General features: G+C 31.6%; 1 protein-coding gene and 1 long non-coding RNA gene across 2 annotated transcripts; both read left to right on the top strand.

Moving 5' to 3' along the window:
- The first annotated feature begins 1,306 nt into the window (after nt 1-1,306).
- Nucleotides 1,307-20,288, top strand: LOC134722821 (nephrin-like). The gene is made up of 8 exons (XM_063586447.1): nt 1,307-1,403; nt 1,957-2,244; nt 4,154-4,435; nt 12,331-12,615; nt 14,040-14,336; nt 15,387-15,662; nt 18,866-19,159; nt 20,143-20,288. Exons 1-8 carry the CDS (start codon nt 1,307-1,309, stop codon nt 20,286-20,288), a joined length of 1,965 nt encoding a protein of 654 aa, XP_063442517.1.
- LOC134721533 (uncharacterized) lies at nt 5,046-7,280 on the top strand. The gene is made up of 2 exons (XR_010107875.1): nt 5,046-5,336; nt 7,068-7,280. It is a non-coding gene; the product is annotated as an uncharacterized LOC134721533 (long non-coding RNA).
- Nucleotides 20,289-21,897: the final 1,609 nt, after the last annotated feature.

Here is a 21,897-nt window from a genome sequence, read left to right as displayed (position 1 = left end):
TATTTTATTTCATAAAACTACTTTGAAAACTTTTCAATATTTCTCAACGACTCCTCCTTAGACATGAATGGATAAGGAAGTTGTCGGTATTTGTTATTTTATCGGGAAGAAGTAGAAATAATCCTCTTATTACTTTTCCTGTCGTCATAAGAGATGATTTCCGACTACATCACATTTCCATGTAATCCGAGGACGACAGTTTGTGTGTATGAAACGTAATGGAGTTAATTCACATTTTATTATTTTTTTGCGTCGAATTTCTTTCTGTGATGCTGGCTACTGGTAAGTTGTGTTAAAGTTTACTTTTCATATAAATTATGTAATCGTATAAGCAAAGGGATGACTATGTGTAAAACATACGTGAAATCTTCAAAGCAATACTTTGAAATAAGTTATTGTACTTTTATCAGGACCTTATAATATGTAACATATTTAATATCGTATATTTAGCTATCTGTATGTTGAGATTAAACATAACAAGATTGATTGATTGTTGTTTGCTTAACGTTCAGTGGCAAATATTTCATGCATGTTCATGACGAACTATCATGTATCGATTAATGCAAAGAAGTGGGTTTAAATAAAAATTAAATGAAAAAAAAACGGAGTCATGAAAAGACCCTAGAGGACAATATAAATTCTAACTAAACGCTAATCAAAACGGCTAGAACTGTTTTTTTGGTTGATAATGAAATCAGTTTTAATGGATGTGACAATAAAGGAGACCGCTTCATCAATAATAATAATAAAGAAGCTTATTGTTGTCTCTTTGACACATTCCCCATTTCCATTCTCAATTTTATTATAACTAGTTTACTTTAATAAAGGTTGAAAATGGTTCCTAGATCCATTTTTTATTGAAAGGGGGATATGTTGTAACATGACGATCAAGTTACACCCGTTAATTCAAGTTACACCCGTTAATTAAAGTACACACATGTTGGTAAATTATGAAATATTTATTTAATTAATCAATTTATTTAAATAATATTTAAATGTATACATTTAATATCTCTCTTCAACAGGACAATTCAAATGTCTCAACTCCGCGGATATGCTTGACTTATCTATCTGTTTCATTATCTTTCATTGATTTTCAGGTTATCCAGATCCACCAACAGATATCCGAATACATGTAAATGGAAGTACAGCTAAGGTCTCATGGACAATTCCTCCTAATCAAGGTGTAGAATGGTCTCGGATTTATCTTAACAATTCACAAGACGGTGATGTGGATCTAGATACAGGAAGAAAAGTTAAAGATGTCCAATATCCAACTTCAACCTTCGAAATAGCCAATCTGAAGATGTGTTTAGAATACAATGTTAGAATACAAGGTATTATAAGTCGAGGAGGATATACATATTCGTCAGAATTCACCACACACAAGTTTGTGATGAAAAGTGAGTGCTTTTTTCCTTAAGTATATTAACATAATTATTACCCTTGCTTGTCATGCTATTCACATGTAGTTACAGAGAGTGTTAATGTAGCTTATACGTCATGTAGTTCTTTGATTTCAGATAACTTGCATTTGTATTGTTTGGGTTATTTATATTCTACAACTGAAACATGATATAAATGTTAAGAGGTAGCGCCAAATTCAGAACTGAAACACTTAAAGACTTATGTTCCCCGAAAGTACACAAAAATAATAATTATTGATTGATTATTGATTTATTCTCGTCGATTCAACACAAAAAGGCTATACGGTGACGCTGGGAACAGTATATCTAACTTAATATATATGTTCCTGGGTGACGAGATAACAAATAAAAACAAAATCCATCTCAGATCAACTTTGCCAATTTTGAAATCTCAGCGTCAGAATAATATTAATTTAACCCTTAAATTTCCTCAAGTAACTATTACATCATTGTCTCCATCTATTAATACGAATGCTTTATTTGTCTTCAAATGATTGTGATAACAAAAAAAAATGATTTATATTTTCAGACACAACAGTTACTGCTAAAATGGACGAAAATGTGTTTTTAATATGGAGGACCGGTTTTACCGACACTAATATGTTCACTGTTGAAAAGAACAATAAAATAATATATACTTCACAATATGGCGATATACTTGAAAATAGTCCAAGCAAGAAGTACAAATTTGACAACATCACGACAGATGTAAGCACAATAAATATAACTGTTATACATGTGAATAAAATAGACGCTGGACTTTACCAAACAGTGAAAGATGGAAAAGTGAATGGGTGTTGTTTATTAGTTGTTACAGGTAGGATATTAAATTTAATTAAAACCAGGATACAAAATGAAAATGTTGATAAAATTAGAAAACTTATTTTTCCGATACCCTTGTAAATAAAGGTTCATAGTTTAAGCAAAATATGAACCAGCCTACTAACCATGCTAACAATCAATTTCATGTATATGACTATAAACAAGTTGACATTTTTTATACCACATCTCCTTTTTTATATCAGCTCAAGAACAACTAAAACAATTATGAATATGATATTTACAGCCGCAATGCTTATATATATATACTTTAATCTGTAAATTATACCGAAAATAACTCACCTCAAATCTTAATAAAAATAGAAAAAACTTTATTAACACGATATTCCGCAATAACAGGTGCATTACCCGATTTTATGTGCAATATTCCAGTAAGAATTTATTTATATGGTTTGTATATTGAATACTTTGACTTTTCACGAACTCTTTTTTAGTTTCTTTTCCAAATGACGAATGTCAATTATGAAACAATTTTTCATTCAACAATTTATTTAAAGATAACACCTCTATGAAAAATGAATCTATAGTTTTTCTTTTATATTTTATTCTCTCATATTCATTCATTCAATAACAACCAATTATACCATTATACTATAATATTCCATTTTCCTCCTTTTATTTGCTTTTATCTTCCATCATGTTCAAGGAATTAACATAACAATATCTATGTGATGTTTGTCGCTGGAATATATAGGCAGACAATTACTTAAACAAATGAAATTCACGTATTGAAATTTAACAAGATATTATGTTCATATTTGTATAAATATAAACTCCTCTGAATTTTTTTTTTAAATGCCATGCGTTCTGCAAAAATTTTAAGATTTTGTTTGAAATAACTATATTGGAATGATATTTTTTTTCAATTGATAAGTACTTGAGACAACTGTTAACAAAACATGTACCTTTGAGAAAGAAAAGAAATGTTATAAACATTGTATATTCAATTGTATGAATCTAATCAATTGCTATGCACAATTTCTTTTAAAATTAATCTATTTTAAATGGATCAACTGTTTAGATACAAGTACTCCAACGAAGAATATTTTCTTCATCAGTTATGTACTGTGAACATTTTCAGAAACTTAGGGCAATCATAATCAATGGGTTGTGGTCATTTGAAACACTATGAACTCGTTAAAATTTCTCTCTCAAATATATATATATATATATATATGATCAATTTGTCAATCGCCAAACCTAACAAATTGGAAAACAGTAACTTATTTGTAGATACTGTTATTATAAAAATAGTTTTGACAAAAATATTGCTACACGATGTCTCATCTTTGTTTTTGTGGAAAATATATTTTAGTCATAGTTTTTAATACTATTTTATTTCATCCTAAACAATGTGCAAATGGATATATATGTCAAATTAACCAATATCGACATGTGTGTGACGTTATTGTTACATCACCATTGAATCTTTTTTACGTTTCTAGGACTTAACCTCCGATTTAAAAAAAAAAAAGATCTATATAATGTGGTGAGGGATGATTGATTTAGAAATTTTTAATAATAAAATCGTAGTCTTGTTATTGTATTGTCCTATTATTCACAAATTCGTGTTTTGGAGAGACATAACTTACTAGTAAAATGTGTGTCTAATATATGTGAATTGTTAAACTACAAAATATGCTTAAAAAAAGAAGAAATCTCCCCTATGGAAATAAATAAATGTTGTGTTAAAGACAAATTTACCGCAAGACGAATCTTCAAATCACTCTCGTGGATTCGCACTGTAATCACAATCTTTTGATTTGATATTTTTCTCATCGTATTGAATACATATATTTGAACTTAAAATAATTTACAAATTGTTTGTTTTACAAACAATATAATAAATATCTTTACATTATTTCATTTGTTGATAAATATTTCAGATAAACCAACGAACCCAACTTTAACCATTGATCCCAAGCAACCATTTGTCAACAGCAGAGTTACTTTTACCTGTCATTCAATGGTACAACGATGGCCAGAGTATATACCTTCAAATTTGTCGTATTCATTTTTTGGAAACTCAAGAGGTGATGATGAAGGCAATAAGTTAATAATAAACACTCTTGATAAGTCGGATAAAGGAATGCACATATATTGTCAGGCAACTGATGATCGTGGGGAAGTATCTATCATGAGTGGTACTGTTACGCTTGATCCTTTTTGTAAGTATATTTATTGTATCAATCTTTTATGTCAACTGTTATAATAAAATAGGCATGTGTGGCATTTAAATGCTATACTCGTTGGTTGTTTCATACAAGACTCGCATTTCTTTCAATATAACGATTAATGCTCTTACAAATTGCAATTTCTAAATAAAGGTTATGTGATGATTATTTGCCAATCAGTATTTGTTTTGCTAATTTGTTGTTTCTTTACTTATTGGAATTGATTATCGCTCGATTTGTGTTTGAAAGTTGATGAACCAAGGGTATGTCAAAGAAAGTCTCGTCCTTTTGATAAAAAAGTTCATTGGAAGGTACCAATACCTTGTTGATAAATATCAGTGGGAAAGCCACGGATCGATTCTGCGCCTCCTTCCATATGACGTAACGGCCAGAAAATCAAGGGCGACAATCGCGATTTTTCATAGAGGGCGACAGTATCGCGCCATCGCGGCAATTTGTTTACATCGTGTACGTGTGATTTTTCGAGAAATTTATCATTAAAGACAATTAAACTTGTGTCATTTCATCATAAATTAGTTATATAGGTAAGTTTTACAGGTGACCATGCTATTTTTTCTTCTTATACGATTTTATTTTACAAGAAACGAACATCTGAAAGTGACAAGTGACGTTGTTAATTTGGAGATAAAAATATGGCGGGTGTTTTCCCCTTCTGAAAATAACTGACACATTTGCATCCTATTGGCTATTTAAATATAAAATGACCAAAAATAGTATCTATGATGATAGGAGTCCCTAAATATTTGCATAAATACCCATCACTCCGTGTCAAATTGTAACTGAGGCTGCGAAAAGGAAGCACACAAATCGACGCCATTTTTCAACAGATTAAGGTTTCTGAGCTCACGAAATCCTAGTATTATTGCTTTTAATGGTTAGTAGAAAGATATTAATACTATCCATAACATAATTTATTGATCTGATCGAGTTATGGCTACATGTTTGCCTCTTTTCGATTCTTAAATCCAGTAAATTTCCGTAGACCACATGTAAATAAACGCCCCTTTTCCAGCGTGAGACTTCAATATGAATAAAACTTCAATTTTGGCAGGCCAATGTTAGCATTTACATTTTAATTAAAGGTTTACAGTTGTGTAATGCATATGTGCTGATTTGTTTGGTTGTCTCGAATAGTAAAAAGGTTAATATTTTTATTTTTGAACCCAAAAAACACAAAAAACAAACAAAATAAAAATATAGCATCCCCAGGATAAAGGGGGGTTCCAAATATATGTCCCAATTCAAATGCATTGATCGTCCCCAAAAAGGAACCCTATCCCTGGATCTGCCACTGGGAACTATGATTATTAAAGCGTATAAAGAATTAGAGAATTATTACTATAGGAACAAGATAGGAGAAAATTTACCATAAAATAAGTAAAAAATAGAGCAAATGACATGCTAGTCCAAATAATTATGAAGTCTGACAAGACTACTTTTTTTCTGGGACGACTTCCTATGCATCCCAGAAAAAAATCAAAATATTCCTAGCAGCAAGCCTTAGGTCTGGTCATAATCATTTTGAACTATTGATGTGCTAATTTATATATTGAGGAAAGAGAAATTATGGACAAAAAGTAAAAAAAATAGAGACCAATGAACTAAAAGATTAAATGATAAAGAAATGCAGAACACCCCATCCAGACCCTTGTCTATGTGAACAACTGTACTATTATTTTTGCTGAATAGTGCATATGGGCATGTAAAATATCTTTTAAAGATTTCAGGTATATGAAATGTTCACCAGTAGGAAAGTATAAATTCTGTCCCTCCTTTCATGCTAAAAAAAAAATTATGTGATTTGTTGAATTTTATTGCCACCTTCAGTATTGGCTAGGTGTTGTAGCCAGGTTTTATTGGCGTTGGATACATTTATTATCAATTACTGGTATGGAGTATTAAAGATATGAATGATAATGAATGAAAAGTTATTTTTTAAGTAACAGATACCTGTAAGATAATTTAATGTTGCATATTACGTTATACTTTATAAACATTATTTATATCTATTAATAAGGTTGATATGTTATTATGGTGATGAATTTTAAATACTAAGTAAATGAATTTATAAGGGAGCTACCATTTGATTTTTATGGGGGGCTAGGATGAAAAATTTTGTCCTGTTTTTTTTTTTAGCAGTTATCTCTTTCCTACCTTTTTATTTTTCACTCTGTTCGGTCCTGTCTTTTTTTTTTTAGTTTATCCTGACTTTTTTTACCTAAATTGTCGTCCTGACTTTTTTTTTTTTTGCAATGTCTCATCCTGCTTTTTTTTTTTACCCAGAAAAATCAAATGGTAGCTCCCTAAGTAGAAAATTTTTCCAAACATCTGTTGGTGTGTATAAATAAGTATTACACCTTTTCTAGAGGACCTTTTTCGGGACGTCTGGATTGGGTATTTTTAAGCTCAGGATTTCAGGATTGATCCTTCGGATTCCAGTATTTCCTTTTAACATTTTTTTTTAAAATTTGGACCTCAGAAGATCATGTGTTTGTCAGTAGACAATTAAAATATATTATAATTTACCGATCATATTAGCAACTCTAGAGAAATTTGAAATTATATTCATTTGATAATATCATCTGCATAAATTATATATTTTCAGATAACAATAGGAATAAGAAGAGCAGGATTTCTATATTGAGGATTTACATGTATGGGACAGAGAACTATTTGACTTGATTTTACTTTAAAAAACTTTTTAATTTTAACAATAGTTCTCCTTAATTGTTTAAAATACTTTTTACATATTTTTGATTTTAACATTATTTTTATGACTTTGTATTTATTCATCATTTAATAAACTTTTATTTCTAAACATATTTATATTTTCAAATATACATACAATGTGAAACACCCCACCATTTTATATTGATAACGTGGGGTAAATGTACATGAGACACTATACTGTTGCAATACAATATTACTTAATGTCATTGAAAAACCTGAGATTCATTGATGCAAAGCTAGCATATTCATAGGGCCCCCCCTTTCATAGGAAAAAAATTGGTTGATTAAATAGGGAATCACTGGAGCGGGTCCCTCCTAAGTTATTCAGCAGCAGCAACCCCCCCCCCCCCCCCCCCCCCCCCCCCCCAAATAGAAAGTTTTGGATCGGTCACTAGTATCAGAAATATACATGTATATACTGTAGTATTTGAGACATAAGAAAAATAAAAGATATAAAAAGTCAAAATGATGGTCTTTTATTCTTTTTAAGGTTTGAATGACTTAAATGGAAAGTTTCTAGAACTGTTCACTTCTCCTAGACATAGTGAGGTCTCTCAAGTAGCCTATCATGACTTTTCACTGTTTTGCTTCCATGTAGATTTCAAAGTGTGGTAACCCCTGCACCTAAATAAATCATTTTCAGTAGATACATATTTCTTTTTTCAGACTTTTTGATGAAAAGTTTAAACTAATATACAAATTAGAAAAAAGAAAACTGATCAACTTGAACCCACAACATATAATTGATCTCATGTGCTCTGGAAGAGTGAGCAGATCCTGCTCCTTGTGTAGTATTATGAATGAGATGTCTATGTACCCTTTTCCTAGATGTAAACACATGATTTTGCAAATTATTGCAAATGTGTGCTTTAAGAATGGAGTAAAATGTGTGAAAAGGTATTCTATTGCAGAAAAATCAGCACACAGATATAGGAATGGTATGATTCTTAATAAACTATAGATCCTGTGTCCAAGATTTGTTTTCGTGTAAACTGGTGTAAAATAAAAATGTGGGTCAAGCAGTTATATCAATGCAACAAAACAGGATCACCAAAATCAGAGTGAGACATTCATATACCATTTTTAAATTAGACCTTGGAAGTGATATAGAATTTTGTTAATGCTTTAAATGGTCATATACATGTAGCTCTAACATGTATAAAGCATTTGATGTACTAGGCATTGGGCATTCCTATTGAATGTAAATCTCAAGCTCTCAAGAGTTAAATATGCCCCAGGGCCCAGAAACACTCAAACATGAATAGTTAGTCACAGTGTACATCAGGTTGCTTGATAAGAATGATAAGGACAGACATTTATAAACATGTGTGAGTAGTTAGGCAGGCAATATTTGTTGATTGGTACAATGTACATGTACTTTTTTTAAAATTGACAAGTTGAAACATTTCAGATTTATAATAATTTACAGAATTAAAGAATGACTGTAACCATTACCCTAAAAATTGGCTTAAAACAAAGACTAGCTGAGTGCTTACACTTTGCATTTTTGCATGCTTATTCAGACAACAACGTTTGACTAACTGAATTTTTTTGTTGAAAAAAGGGGGGTAGGTCTACTTCCAGACAATGGAAGTTATAATATATGGACAAATTCGTTCATAGATTAAACCAGTTTCAATGTACTACATACATCTCGCCCATAAATCTGTTATACTTCAGCAGCATAATTAAATAACTACAGAAAATGTGATACGAGGAGTTTGAGCAACTTGTAAACATCAACAAATGACGTTGTAAAGCCTTCAACCACTCAACATTTTGAGTAAAATATATTTAAAATCCTGAAAACATCATCACCCTTCGTTGTCTCAATCAATTTTGTGCTTAAAATTTGTAAAATATGACATAATTTGCTTGATTTTGCACCGAAATAACTCCGAAAACGTCTGAAAAATGTTGAATTTTGACCTCCGGTTGAAGTATTTATTATGTAAACAAGACTCAGAGTGACGGGGAATCCTGTACATAGTCATGTGCCCATATGTTTCTAGGTCACATTTATTTATATCTCGACCAATGAAAAGCTTTAGGATGCATTTGTGTCAGTTGTTTGTAGTCGTGGGGATTACCCGCGGTTTTTTGGAAATCAACGGAGGTAGTCTTTTGGTTTATCATATTTCAGTAACGGAGCACTTATTTGAATACCGAATTTGGCAGTCGTGTGACAAAATCTATTCTAATGAAAAATTAAACTCAAATACTGATGGATGATAAGTTGTTTTAATAGATTTATTGTCTGAAGCACAGGCTACGTTTTTGTTTACACGCTGGTTACAGCGCCACCTCAATTTTTTTAGATTATGTCCCCTTTCCCGCGGGACTACCGGAAGTAGCTCTTCAATGTCACTGGCTTTCCCACTGTATTCCGTATCAACTTCACAATAATACATGATGGTCTTGATGTATAGAGTCTGCGTACTGATGTAGTTTTTCGTCTTATCAACGTGTCATATTTGTATTTGTTCTATTACTAATATTACTTTTACAGTTGGAATGTTTTATGTGATATCCATTTATAGCTTTATTATTTAGAGCTTATTTATGGCTCAGTACTTAAACATCCCGTCAATTTGATTGTATTAGCATTCATTTTTTGCTGGTGTGTTTTGTATATGAGAATTTTTGTGTTTCTTTGTTTCTTATAACGTGACTCTGTACTTTAAAAGATCCCGTCAATATGATATTGTTCTATTATATGTCATTATGATATATTTTTATTATGAATTTGAAAATACAAGTGGCGGATCTAGCAATTTTCATAAGTGGGGGCCCCTGGCTGCCTAAGAGGGACGCGCTCCCGTCACACGTCAGTGATTCTCTATATAATCAACCATTTTTTTTCTCAAAAGGAAACACATGAATAATAGCTAACAAAAGGCACAAGGTTTAAAATTCAATACGGCAAAAGCACACCTTGTTCACACAAGACCCACTAGTGACGCCCAAATAAAAAAAGTTCGAAAAGTCAAAACAAGTACTGAGTTGTACAGCACTGAGGATCAAAAGTTCAAAAAGGTTGTGCCAAATACGAATAGGGTTTTCTGAATGGGATTAGAACGTCCTTAGTATTTAGAACAATTAAATGCTATTGCAAACAGTAAATACTATCAAATGAATATAAAAGAGATACATGATAAAACTGAAGTATTAACTAATTACAGAAAACAAAATCGGATACATTACATAAACCGAAACAAAAAAAAGACACACCTGACTTAGTCAATGCCTCAACGCAAAAAGTGAAGAAAATGACGTCACAAACGAAGTGGTGTAAAGGCACATGAAATGACGTCACATTTAAAATTCTAAAACAGCACATAAAAAAATGACGTCACATTTGGATGGGTAAAACTATTCTTTAAAAAAAAAAGATAACACCCATTACTTAACTGTATAGTCATTGTGGTGAATAAACTTCCACGAATAGTTGATCTAGTCTTTTACATACTGGTATGTCGTCACATGTCATATTTTGGATTCAAACTTCAGCAATAGTCACACTAAGACATTATTGTGTAATCATACGTTTTTTGATTGAGTTAAGTCTGCCAATTGATATTTCATCGTGTGTTTTTCTATGTTGCGATGTCATGCTATTGTTTCAGAAAAGGGGAGAAGGTTTGAATCTATTAAAATGTTTAATCCCGCTGCAAATGTTTGCACCTGTCCTAAGTCAGGAATCTGATGTACAGTAGTTGTCGTTTGTTTATGTAATATATACGTGTTTCTTTTTACGTTTTGTTTATATAGATTAGACCGTTTTCCCGTTTGAATGGTTTTACACTTAGTCTAGTAATTTTGTGGCCCTTTATAGCTTGTTGTTCGGTGTGAGCCAAGGCTCCGTGTTGAATGGTTTACTTTTTAAAATGTTATTTTGGATGGAGAGTTGTCTCATTGGCACTCACATCACATCTTCCTATATCTATTATGTACGCTTTAGAATGTAAAACATTTTGACAAAAGAAGATTGTAAGGTGAAGTATGAATGGTTTGTTTATATCGTTTACGAATTTCTGTAGAATATATTTACATAATCTTAACCAAGAAAGTCAACTAACGAATAGCCAGTAGCTAGCAAATCAAATTAATGCATTGTTTGTATTACACATTTCTTATCACACTTTATGCTTTCCACTTCTAAGTAGCATTATCCCAGAAGAACCTGCATACGGTGTGTATATCTCCCAATTGATACGATATCCCCGTGCGTGCATTTCCTATCATGATTTTCCTGATAAAGGCTTTTAGCTCACAAGGAAGCTATCAAATCAAGAGTTCCAAATGGTTAAGTTGAAAAATTTTACAGACGCCATCACGAGTTGGTGGACCGTTATGGAATAACCGTTTCACAAATGATATCGAATATGTTCCTAACGTCGTAACTACCATCCCTTTCCCTTTCATGAATGTGACCTACCGAATTAGACTTTGTTGTCTTATAAGCAACACCATGGGTGCAACATGGTGAGCAGGATCTGCTTACCCTTTCGGAGCACCTGAGATCACTCCTAGTTTTTGGTGGGGTTCGTGTTGTTTATTCTTTAGTTTTCTATGGTGTGTTATGTGCACTATTGTTTGTCTGTTTTGTCCTTTATGTTTTTTAGCCATGGCGATGTCAGTTTATTTTCGATTTATGAGTTTGACTGTCCCTCTGGTATCTTTCGTCCCTCTTTTATGCAGTGTTTTACGATAAATATCTCTTTATGCATAAAATAGATATCAAGCCTGAACAACAGGTGAATATCTCCTTTCGTTATTAAAAAAGGAATATTGACGGATATTATTGTTAATGATACGCAAAGAAGTTTAATAAAAATAATAATGATGATAATAATAAACTACTGTATTCCATAATAGCTTAAACATGAATTAATGTTGTTATTTTGTTTTACCTTTTCACGTGTGGGTGTAAAATATGTTACATATATTCTGTTCATTGATTATTAAATAGCCTTTTTATCTCAAAACAAACAGCTTTAACTTTTATAAAGCAGCTAAGTTCGCATCTGGTTTATAATGGAGGGCATGTTCTTTTTATTGTTATCCTGTTTAAAGTTTAATTGAATGTTTTTCATGGTTTCTACTCAACATTATCATATGTTATCTTATTGATGTAGATGGTCCGGACAATGTTGAGCTGCAACCTGGATTCACAGCTCTCAATGTTACAGAAGGAACTACATTAGGTCCTATTAATTGTACTGCAACCTGCTATCCGACATGTTTATTCGACTGGAAACTAAACAGAACAGGTACTTTTGTATCTGTCCTCTCCAGTGAAACTCTATTTTTAGCAAACATAACGAAGCAACAGGCCGGGACCTACCGTTGTCGTGTTGATCATCGTTATGATAATGATAAAAAGCACTGGAAAAGAACAGATATATCAGTGAATGTACAGTGTAAGTTTAAACGTAGTGATAATAATGTAAAAAGTAACATTTCAAAAATCTTTTAATCGAATTATGACAATTTTCTATTTAAAAAGTATCTGAACACTATCTGTCTTACGTTAATGTAAACCGTATCCTTTAATTTTTTTTTTCTTTTCGATTTGTTGCATCTACTCAAAATAGCATAATGTCTGCATTTTGTATTCGTACTAACATTGTTAATGTATAGATTTAAACAACGTTTAGCTCTGGGGGGTGTTTGATACAACATAGAGCGAACAATAAATGTCGATTTAATGCCGGCGTCACACATTTCTCTATTCTAGAAAATGATATAAAATAGGGAAATATTGTATAACTGATAAAACACAACTATCTACCAGAGATCAAACACGGAATGTTTTGAACAAAGATTAAGGTAAAGAAAATAGATCGGAGTCGAATGTGATTATATTCCTGTGTTTTTTTTCAATCGTTTATTTGGATCAATATGCAGATTTGTCAACAAAGTCGTAAAAAGAGGAGAACATTGATCTTAAACTTAACTGATCATTACAGTAACTATGATACAATTACATTCAAAAATAATGATCGTGTTCTGTTGATGGATGATCGTCCTTGTATTGTTGAATACACTGTTTGTTTTTTATTGTTTAAAAATCTTCTTAACAATAACAAACAATCTCGGGTTGTTGTCTCTTTGACACATTCATCATTTCCATTCGCAATTTTATTATAAAGGTAAATATCATGAAAGATAATCTGTTCATTTTGATATGGTCCCTACTGTAGACCCATATGGTATTTAACATTAGCGTCAAATTTGTATTGACTTTTCTAACACGTCTAATGGAGTCAACAAGACAGTTGATATAACCAGGCGATATAACCAGTTTTGGCGTCAACAATGTAACGAAAGATAAACCAAAATCGTGTATGGTCCGATAAGCGTAAGGAATTTAATTTACGAACAAACAGGACATGTAATACTTGAGTTATATGTTTACCGCATTAGACAAGGAATAGACTAGAAATAGATTACCTAAGCCGTATTTTGCAAAACTGTTTTTGAAATTTCGGGTTTATGATACTCTTCAACTTTGTTTTTGCTTGGCTTTATAACCATTTTGATTTGAGCGTAACTGATGAGTCTTTGATAGACGAAACGCGTTCTGGCGTATATAATTATATGATTACTATTATAACTAAGAAAGGGGTAAAGTTTTGCACGGTATTTTATTTCATTTTTTAAGTTAATTAAATGTGCAAAAATAAACTATCAAATAATTTGTACACTCAGGTCAATAATATAAACTCATTGTTTGATTCATGAATAAAGCTCATTTTCGAATAGTTTTTGCATTTAAATCGAGAACATATATACGTTTACTATATATACTTTTTGTGATGGAGTATTGATTGTTTCGTTTCAGATTCTCCAAAAATTAATTCATTTTGGATAAATAGTGAGATAAACCCTTCAACTCATAGTTTTAATGAAGACACGAACCCAAGGATTGTACTTCGTATTGAAAGTAACCCAGATCCGCAATTAGAAGTAAACTCATCTTTGTTGACGGGTTCACCATTAAGTTATACAAAAATGTCAAATGGAGATTTCTCAACAGAACTACCATCTCTAAGATGCGAAGACTCTGGAATATTTACCATACAAGCACGAAATGGTATAGCATATGGGGATAACAAAACAGTAAACTTAACAATATTGTGTAAGTTTAAATAAAAAGTTGCAAGAGTGTATCTTTGTTTATCAAAAGATCTGTCAATATTTATTAGAATTGAATCATGTATTTATAACTGTTTGATTAATGAACAATTACTTTCAACATGTTAAAGGTAGAAAAAGAACAACTTAATTTTCACATTTGACAAAACATGCACTTAATGTTAGTCATGCTGGACATCATATCGCATATTTTAACTAGTTTGTAAAACACGCATAATGAAAACAAGCAATGACTTTGCAAGGAAAATAAAAATAGTCACGAAAAAAGTCCTTTATTTTGACAATGTGTTACTTGACAGCCCTTCCATATTTATATCTCCATGTTTTATGCCTCATACAGCTATAGCAAGTTAGAAGGGGGAAGGGGATTACACCGTACAGAAATAAGGGTCATACATTTTTTAAAGTAAAGATGTCATTTGGGCCAGCTAAGAAAGGTTAAAAAGTGGCACTTTGGAGGTGTCAAAAGATTGAAAGACCCCCTAACCATAACATTGCACACCTTTATGAGGGTTTTTTTTTACGAGAATTGTGAACATGCAGAGAACATGACAGTCTTTCTTCGTCGGATGTGACGTCTTCATTCTGAACAGACATGGCTGCGTAATTGTACATCTAAAAAAACAGACACCCCACACATATTTATATTTCTCATTCAATATCTATGTTAGGTAAACATCATTTGAGTACATGTAATACTTCAAGCTGTATCTGCAAGATTATTTGTATTTGTAGGCTACCCATTGTATGACATTTTGTTGTTATCATAGAAATTCCACATTTAAATGTTTAACGCAAATTCAGTTCTACGGAATCACATGTAGGCATTGACAAAACTCCGAAATCAAATACATGTATTGTGGGAAATATGAATTTAATCTCAATTCACAAAGGACAACAAATAAAAAAAGAAAGGTTTAATAAAACATAAAAACAATATTAGAACATTTGTTAAAAACAAAAATGTTTTTAATTAAATGAAATATTTTAAAATATTCTTTCTTTTGTGTTGATATTTAAATTTCTATTGCAGGTAAACCTCGGAATGTAAAAAAAGATCACACAATAGGAGCACAGATCAACAACGAATTACACATTATAATGCATGTAGTATCATTTCCAGCGCCAAATGTAACGTGGATGCGTACGCCATCATACATATGGAGGGTAAGAAGAGACACATACGATTACAGATACAACATTAGTTCTACCATACAAATAACGTCGGAAAAAGGTTTTGGTGATTACGGACTAAGAATATGCAATACAGAAGGATGCATTGAGGAACATATCACTGTGAAGCCGGAAGGTTATTAATTATTTATGTAGATATTCAATATTCTTAAATGATTATAAAAGTATCAATATATTAAGTATTATCAGTATCCTTTAATCAGTAATTATTGCAATTATGATCTTTAGAATTGCTTTTATTATTGTTATTGACATTATTGGTGGTAGTAATCAATGTAGTAGTAGTAGTAGTAGTAGTAGAAGTAGTGTGCCAAAATTTGTAGTGAATTTCATTTATTATGTTTTCAAAGCTATATTATTTGGCATTAACTATACTATCATGGTCACAGAGAAAATTACAGGTAAATAAATACACAGCCTATAAGGTGAACGTCTCATGTTTGTGTGCTCATCTAACATTAGCAGTACAATATATTTAAATTCAAAATTATCTTAGTTTTTCCTCCAAACTAACAATATAATGATTTACCAACATTCTAAGACAAACTAAATGTTGTTTTTGTCTGTATTTGCTGAAAAAGGTAATTAATATTGTCAAAACAAAATCCCAATGTTCAATCAAATGAGATGTTGTTAAAAAAAAAAAGAGGTCAAATTGTCAGTGCAGTTACGTTAAATACACGAAGAGAGTTTTTTTATAATATTCTCAAGGCTTGTGGACTTTTAAAGATTCTCTTTCTGTATAACCGAAGCTTAACTATTGTTGCAAACCTTAAATAATCTCTGGCTTCTTATTATTGTATTGGTGATGTTGTTTCATCACTTCATCAACCATCCTCAATTAGTTATGTTTCATTTTCCAATAACATTTATTCATCAACATTCTAAGGCATGTGCATGAACACATTTTTGAAAACTGCCTCAAGATGCTTAAAATCATTTACTTTCTTGATGTTTATCAAATGATATTCAATTTGTTTTAAAATACTTCAAATTCAAATGCCTTGTTACCTTAAACTTTACAGTTCATCGGTGTAAATACAGAATTTCACAATAACCAAGAACACGGACAAATAATGTTCATGTTATGATATTGTGTCTGATTTTAAATGCAGCAAAAATATATTTCCTAAATTGGTTAACTGTTTGATGTTATTTTAACGAAACAAATCAATGAATTCTAAACACACTAGGCCTAGATCAGGAGTATTTCTAAATACATTTTACTCTAAGTTCCTTATATTTCGTACAGACCAAGATGAAATGAAATTCGTTTTCAATACACTGACGGAAAATTGTACTTATTCAACGTGAAGTCAATGATTTGGTAGAGTCAAGTTTCAACTGCAAAAGAATTAGAAGAAAGTCTTAGTTTTGAAATTGTTTCCCAGTACAAAGTAGCAATATACTTTGTCAAATAATATCGTAAATCAAAGCTGTTTATGATGTATTTATAGATACGTATTTATAGGTACGTACCGGCTACTGACATACGGTATATATCGCCGGTTTTTTAATATCCAAACTTCGATGTTTAATAAGATGAATATCAGTCTCAGATGCGAGTTCTGATTGTTTAATTCAAATATCTCTAAGTTTGATGTTGTTTTGTTCATCTGTATTTAACTTTGCCCATTAGCATATTTTTCAATGTTTTGAATCAATATCTATACAATTTGGAAATTAGTATGGCGTTCATTATCACTGAACTAGTATATATTTGTTTATGGGCCAGCTGAAGGACGCCTCCGGGTGCGGGAATGTCTCGCTACATTGAAGACCTGCTGGTGAACTTCTGCTGTTGTTTTTATTTGGTCGGGTTGTTGTCTCTTTGACACATTCCCCATTTCCATTCTCAATTTTACATTTCTTTATATATAAAAACAGAGCTTAAATAACAGTAAATTGTAACGCATTCTCAGTTGTTTGGGTGAGTATTTAGATTTTCTTATTATCTAATAAATTTTACTGGCCTCTAATACACTTATCGGTTTTAAATAGGAAGGTTCAATCTGAAAATTATTTACATAGACAAAAATAATTTTTACGTTAGTTCTGGAAAGTTCCGTTTTAAATTGTAATGCAGTTTATAAAAATTATATAAGGACAGTGGATTAATAGAGTTTTTAAAAGGTATGCCTAGCCAGAAAAAAGATTTAAAATAAAAGAAAGGTAGGCAACAAAAGATTCAAAATAGTAAAACTACAAAACGAAAACTTTGTATGCAGTGACCTCAACTACTAGTCTAGACCTCTCGATAGAATTTCGGCCGCGCACAGCACAAGTGCGAGAGCAATGCTGCGATGAAAATGACTGTAAAAAAAATTATACTTGCTATACCGATGACACCCGCCGTGTTACTCAGGTTTAGGTTATTGATTTTCCATAATTTATTTATAAGTTGCAAATATTTTATGTATATATATTCGGGCTAGTTTTGAAACTTAAAAGATGACAAACTTAACCAATTTATTTACTTTCGCTTTATGATAGTTTATGGTTATATGTATCGTCAAATAAAAAAAACCAAGTTTAATGTTATGATATAGTATTACTTGAATGACGATGCTTCACTAAAATCAAGTCGAATACGTGCTTTTTGGTTGTTAAAGCAAACCCTTCTGCATTATCAAAAGCGTCATAATTGATTGCTGTTTATTTATTGTATTCTTGTAAATTAATTGATTTATTTATTGTCTTCTTTTGAACTAATTTTCCGATATTTGACCGTAAACAGTGAACCCAACTTCAATACGTATAATTAGATTTTTTGCCATCGCAAGGCGTAAGTGCTGGCGGAAAACCAGGATGAAAAAAAGTAAAAAAAGCATGCACTGAATGGTACATTCATGTAGGATTAACTGATTTTGAAAGTATAATTTCTAAACAACAAATAATTTAATAAATGTTAAGGAGAAGTATAATCAACAAATGGAAAATCTTTGGAAATATTTAAAACAATATAGCAAGGCTCTATTAAAATCTCTTTTTTGTCACAAGCTCTGCGTGATTTGTTAAAATTATGTTGAATGTCGCGATCTACGACCACACACTCAAAAGTTAAGAAGATTATGATCAGCAATCACTGACTTGAAGATAATGTGTCCGTAATACGTTGAAGATTCATACATGCATGGTTTCAATAATTTCGATAACACTTAAATTTAGAAAAAACACAATAGTTTCATAAGACTTTAAATCTACGGTTATATTTTGATATTTTTATTTGGAAATTGTGAATAATGTGCACAGTAGATATTGTAGATATTTATTTACCTTAGGTACATCCATAACAAAATTTCTTGTGCTTCTATTCAGATAGACCAGAAGCACCGCAAAATGTTTCTTATGAAGCAACAACATTTAGATCAGTTAATCTTTCCTGGATTGCTGGATTCAATGGAGGTCATCGACAAAATTTTTCTGTCCAGTTTAAAACTGTTGATGATGACAATTGGGACACCAGAATTGTGCAAACTAGTGACACAGGAACCGGCAGTAAGGTATACTACACATTGGATCTGCTTAAACCTGACACTCTGTATCAAGTTATGGTTTTGTCAACAAACAAACATGGAAAAAGGAATGCATCTCTTGAATTCAAAACGGAAGGTAAGCTCATAAATCAGATAAGTCATTTTGTTTCTAGTTTGTATGTGTGGTGTTTTACTTGTCGTTTGTTGTTTTATCGTTTGTATTATAATGTTTTTTGTATTTTGAATTTGTTGAGTAATTGATATTTTATTACTTTTTTAAATATTTATGCTAACGGACGGTCATATATCAATCAAGATCAAAATGCCGAAAAAGCTATACAAATTGTCTATGTTTTTTTTATCTGTAATGTAATTCAACAACAAAAAAACCACGATATCAAAACACATACAACTGTGAACCTTTTTGTAAACTAAGATGATTAATGCAAAGGATACTTTAAGAACCTGCTTTTCAAGATAAAGATAAAACCTGTACTGATACCTATGAATTAACATTTAGTCTTGTATTGTACGGGATGTAGTCACTGTAGACTTAAAATGACCAATAGTTTACATTTCACTTGTGTGTAGCTGTCTCGATGGCAATCTTACTGATTCTTTAGTTCTATTTTTCATTAATAAAATGTTTCTCTCTTTGATGTCATTGATATAATTTGCTGTTGATTTTTTGTTTAAAAAAGAAATGTATATGCAAACAATTGAATGAGCATATATGTATTGAAGCCCAAGCAAGGCATTTTATTGTTATTCCTTTTGTAATTATTTTGATATTTGATACTCAAATATTATAAAAACAAATAAGTTGTACCATTTACTAATATATTTGGACAATACCACACTTTGTGTAGGACTATGTAAAGTGAATGAATTTGTATTGTTAAAGATAGAAACCATTTATGTGATGGTATGAGTGCTAATCATTTTCACAAAATTTTAAAACAAAAACCTTTGATCAAGTATTGTTAATTGACGAACACAAATACTTTATAAATAATATTTTAATTTACATTTCTAGAATACTATTGATTTTCATCAAGTTTCAATAATACACATGCTCAATCAAACCTTTAAGTTGACTATTTTCTCTTTATATTTAAGTGGAACCAACCTTATCATCACCATCGTCAACCTCGGTTTCGCCGTTATCAATTGGAATCGGAAGTGGCATTGCAGTTTTAGTTTTAACTATCATTGTGTTAGTGTTTATCATGAGAAGAAAGAAAACCAGCCAAACTGGTATGTAAATATAGGCATTAATATATATACAATTACATATGAAACATGATCTACATACTCTCCCGGAGCACCTGAGACCACCCCAAGTTTTTTAATGGGATATGTGCTGCTAAGTATATATCTTTCTATTTTCGTTCTGTGTACGATTTTTAGCTCACCTGGCCCGAAGGGCCAAGTGAGCTTTTCTCATCACTTGGCGTCCGTCGTCCGTCGTCGTCCGTCGTCGTCCGTCGTCGTTAACTTTTACAAAAATCTTCTCCTCTGAAACTACTGGGCCAAATCAAACCAAACTTGGCCACAATCATCATTGGGGTATCTAGTTTAAAAAATGTGTGGCGTGACCCGGTCAACCAACCAAGATGGCCGCCACGGCTAAAAATAGAACATAGGGGTAAAATGCAGTTTTTGGCTTATAACTGAAAAACCAAAGCATTTAGAGCAAATCTGACATGGGGGTAAAAATGATTATCAGGTCAAGATCTATCTGCCCTGAAATTTTCAGATGAATCGGTCAATCGGTTGTTGGGTTGCTGCCCCTGAATTGGTAATTTTGAAGAAATTTTGCTGTTTTTGGTTATTATCTTGAATATTATTATAGTTAGAGATAAACTGTAAACAGCAATAATGTTCAGCAAAGTAAGATCTACAAATAAGTCAGCATGACCAAAATGGTCAGTTGACCCGTTTAGGAGTTATTGCCCTTTATAGTCAATTTTTAACCATTTTTCGTTAATTAAAGTAATCTTTTACAAAAATCTTCTCCTCTGAAACTACTTGGCCAAATTAATCCAAACTTGGCCACAATCATCTTTGGGGTATCTAGTTTAAAAAATGCGTGGCGTGACCTGGTCAACCAACCAAGATGGCCGCCATGGCTAAAAATAGAACAAAGGGGTAAAATGCAGTTTTTGGCTTATAACTCAAAAACCAAAGCATTTTGAGGAAATCTAACATGGGATAAAAATGTTTATCAGGTCAAGATCTATCTGCCCTAAAATTTTCAGATGAATCGGTCAATCGGTTGTTGGGTCGCTGCCCCTGAATTGGTAATTTTGAGGAAATTTTGCTGTTTTTGGTTATTATCTTGAATATTATTATAGATAAAGATAAACTGTACACAACAATAATGTTCAGCAAAGTAAGATCTACAAATAAGTCAACATTACCAAAATGGTCAGTTGACCCGTTTAGGAGTTATTGCCCTTTATAGTCAATTTTTAACCATTTTTCGTAAATTAAAGTAATCTTTTACAAAAATCTTCTCCTCTGAAACTACTTGGCCAAATTAATCCAAACTTGGCCACAATCATCTTTGGGGTATCTAGTTTAAAAAATGTGTGGCGTGACCTGGTCAACCAACCAAGATGGCCGCCACCGCTAAAAATAGAACATAGGGGTAAAATGCAGTTTTTGGCTTATAACTCAAAAACCAAAGCATTTTGAGGAAATCTGACATGGGATAAAAATGTTTATCAGGTCAAGAACTATCTGCCCTGAAATTTTCAGATGAATCGGTCAATCGGTTGTTGGGTTGCTGCCCCTGAATTGGTAATTTTGAGGAAATTTTGCTGTTTTTCGTTATTATCTTGAATATTATTATAGATAGAGATAAATTGT

This window comes from Mytilus trossulus, chromosome 6 (assembly GCF_036588685.1).
Source record: "Mytilus trossulus isolate FHL-02 chromosome 6, PNRI_Mtr1.1.1.hap1, whole genome shotgun sequence".
Classification (NCBI taxonomy): domain Eukaryota; kingdom Metazoa; phylum Mollusca; class Bivalvia; order Mytilida; family Mytilidae; genus Mytilus; species Mytilus trossulus.
The sequence above is the reverse complement of the archived record's forward strand: the minus strand, read 5'-3'. Positions and strand labels throughout refer to the sequence as shown.

Coding starts and splice junctions, on each gene's coding strand:
- LOC134722821 (XM_063586447.1), top strand. CDS start 1,307: ATGTGTTTAGAATACAATGTTAGAATACAAGGTATTATAAGTCGAGGA. Junction 12,616..14,039: donor TATATCAGTGAATGTACAGT/GTAAGTTTAAAC, acceptor GTTTCGTTTCAG/ATTCTCCAAAAATTAATTCA. Junction 15,663..18,865: donor TATCACTGTGAAGCCGGAAG/GTTATTAATTAT, acceptor GCTTCTATTCAG/ATAGACCAGAAGCACCGCAA.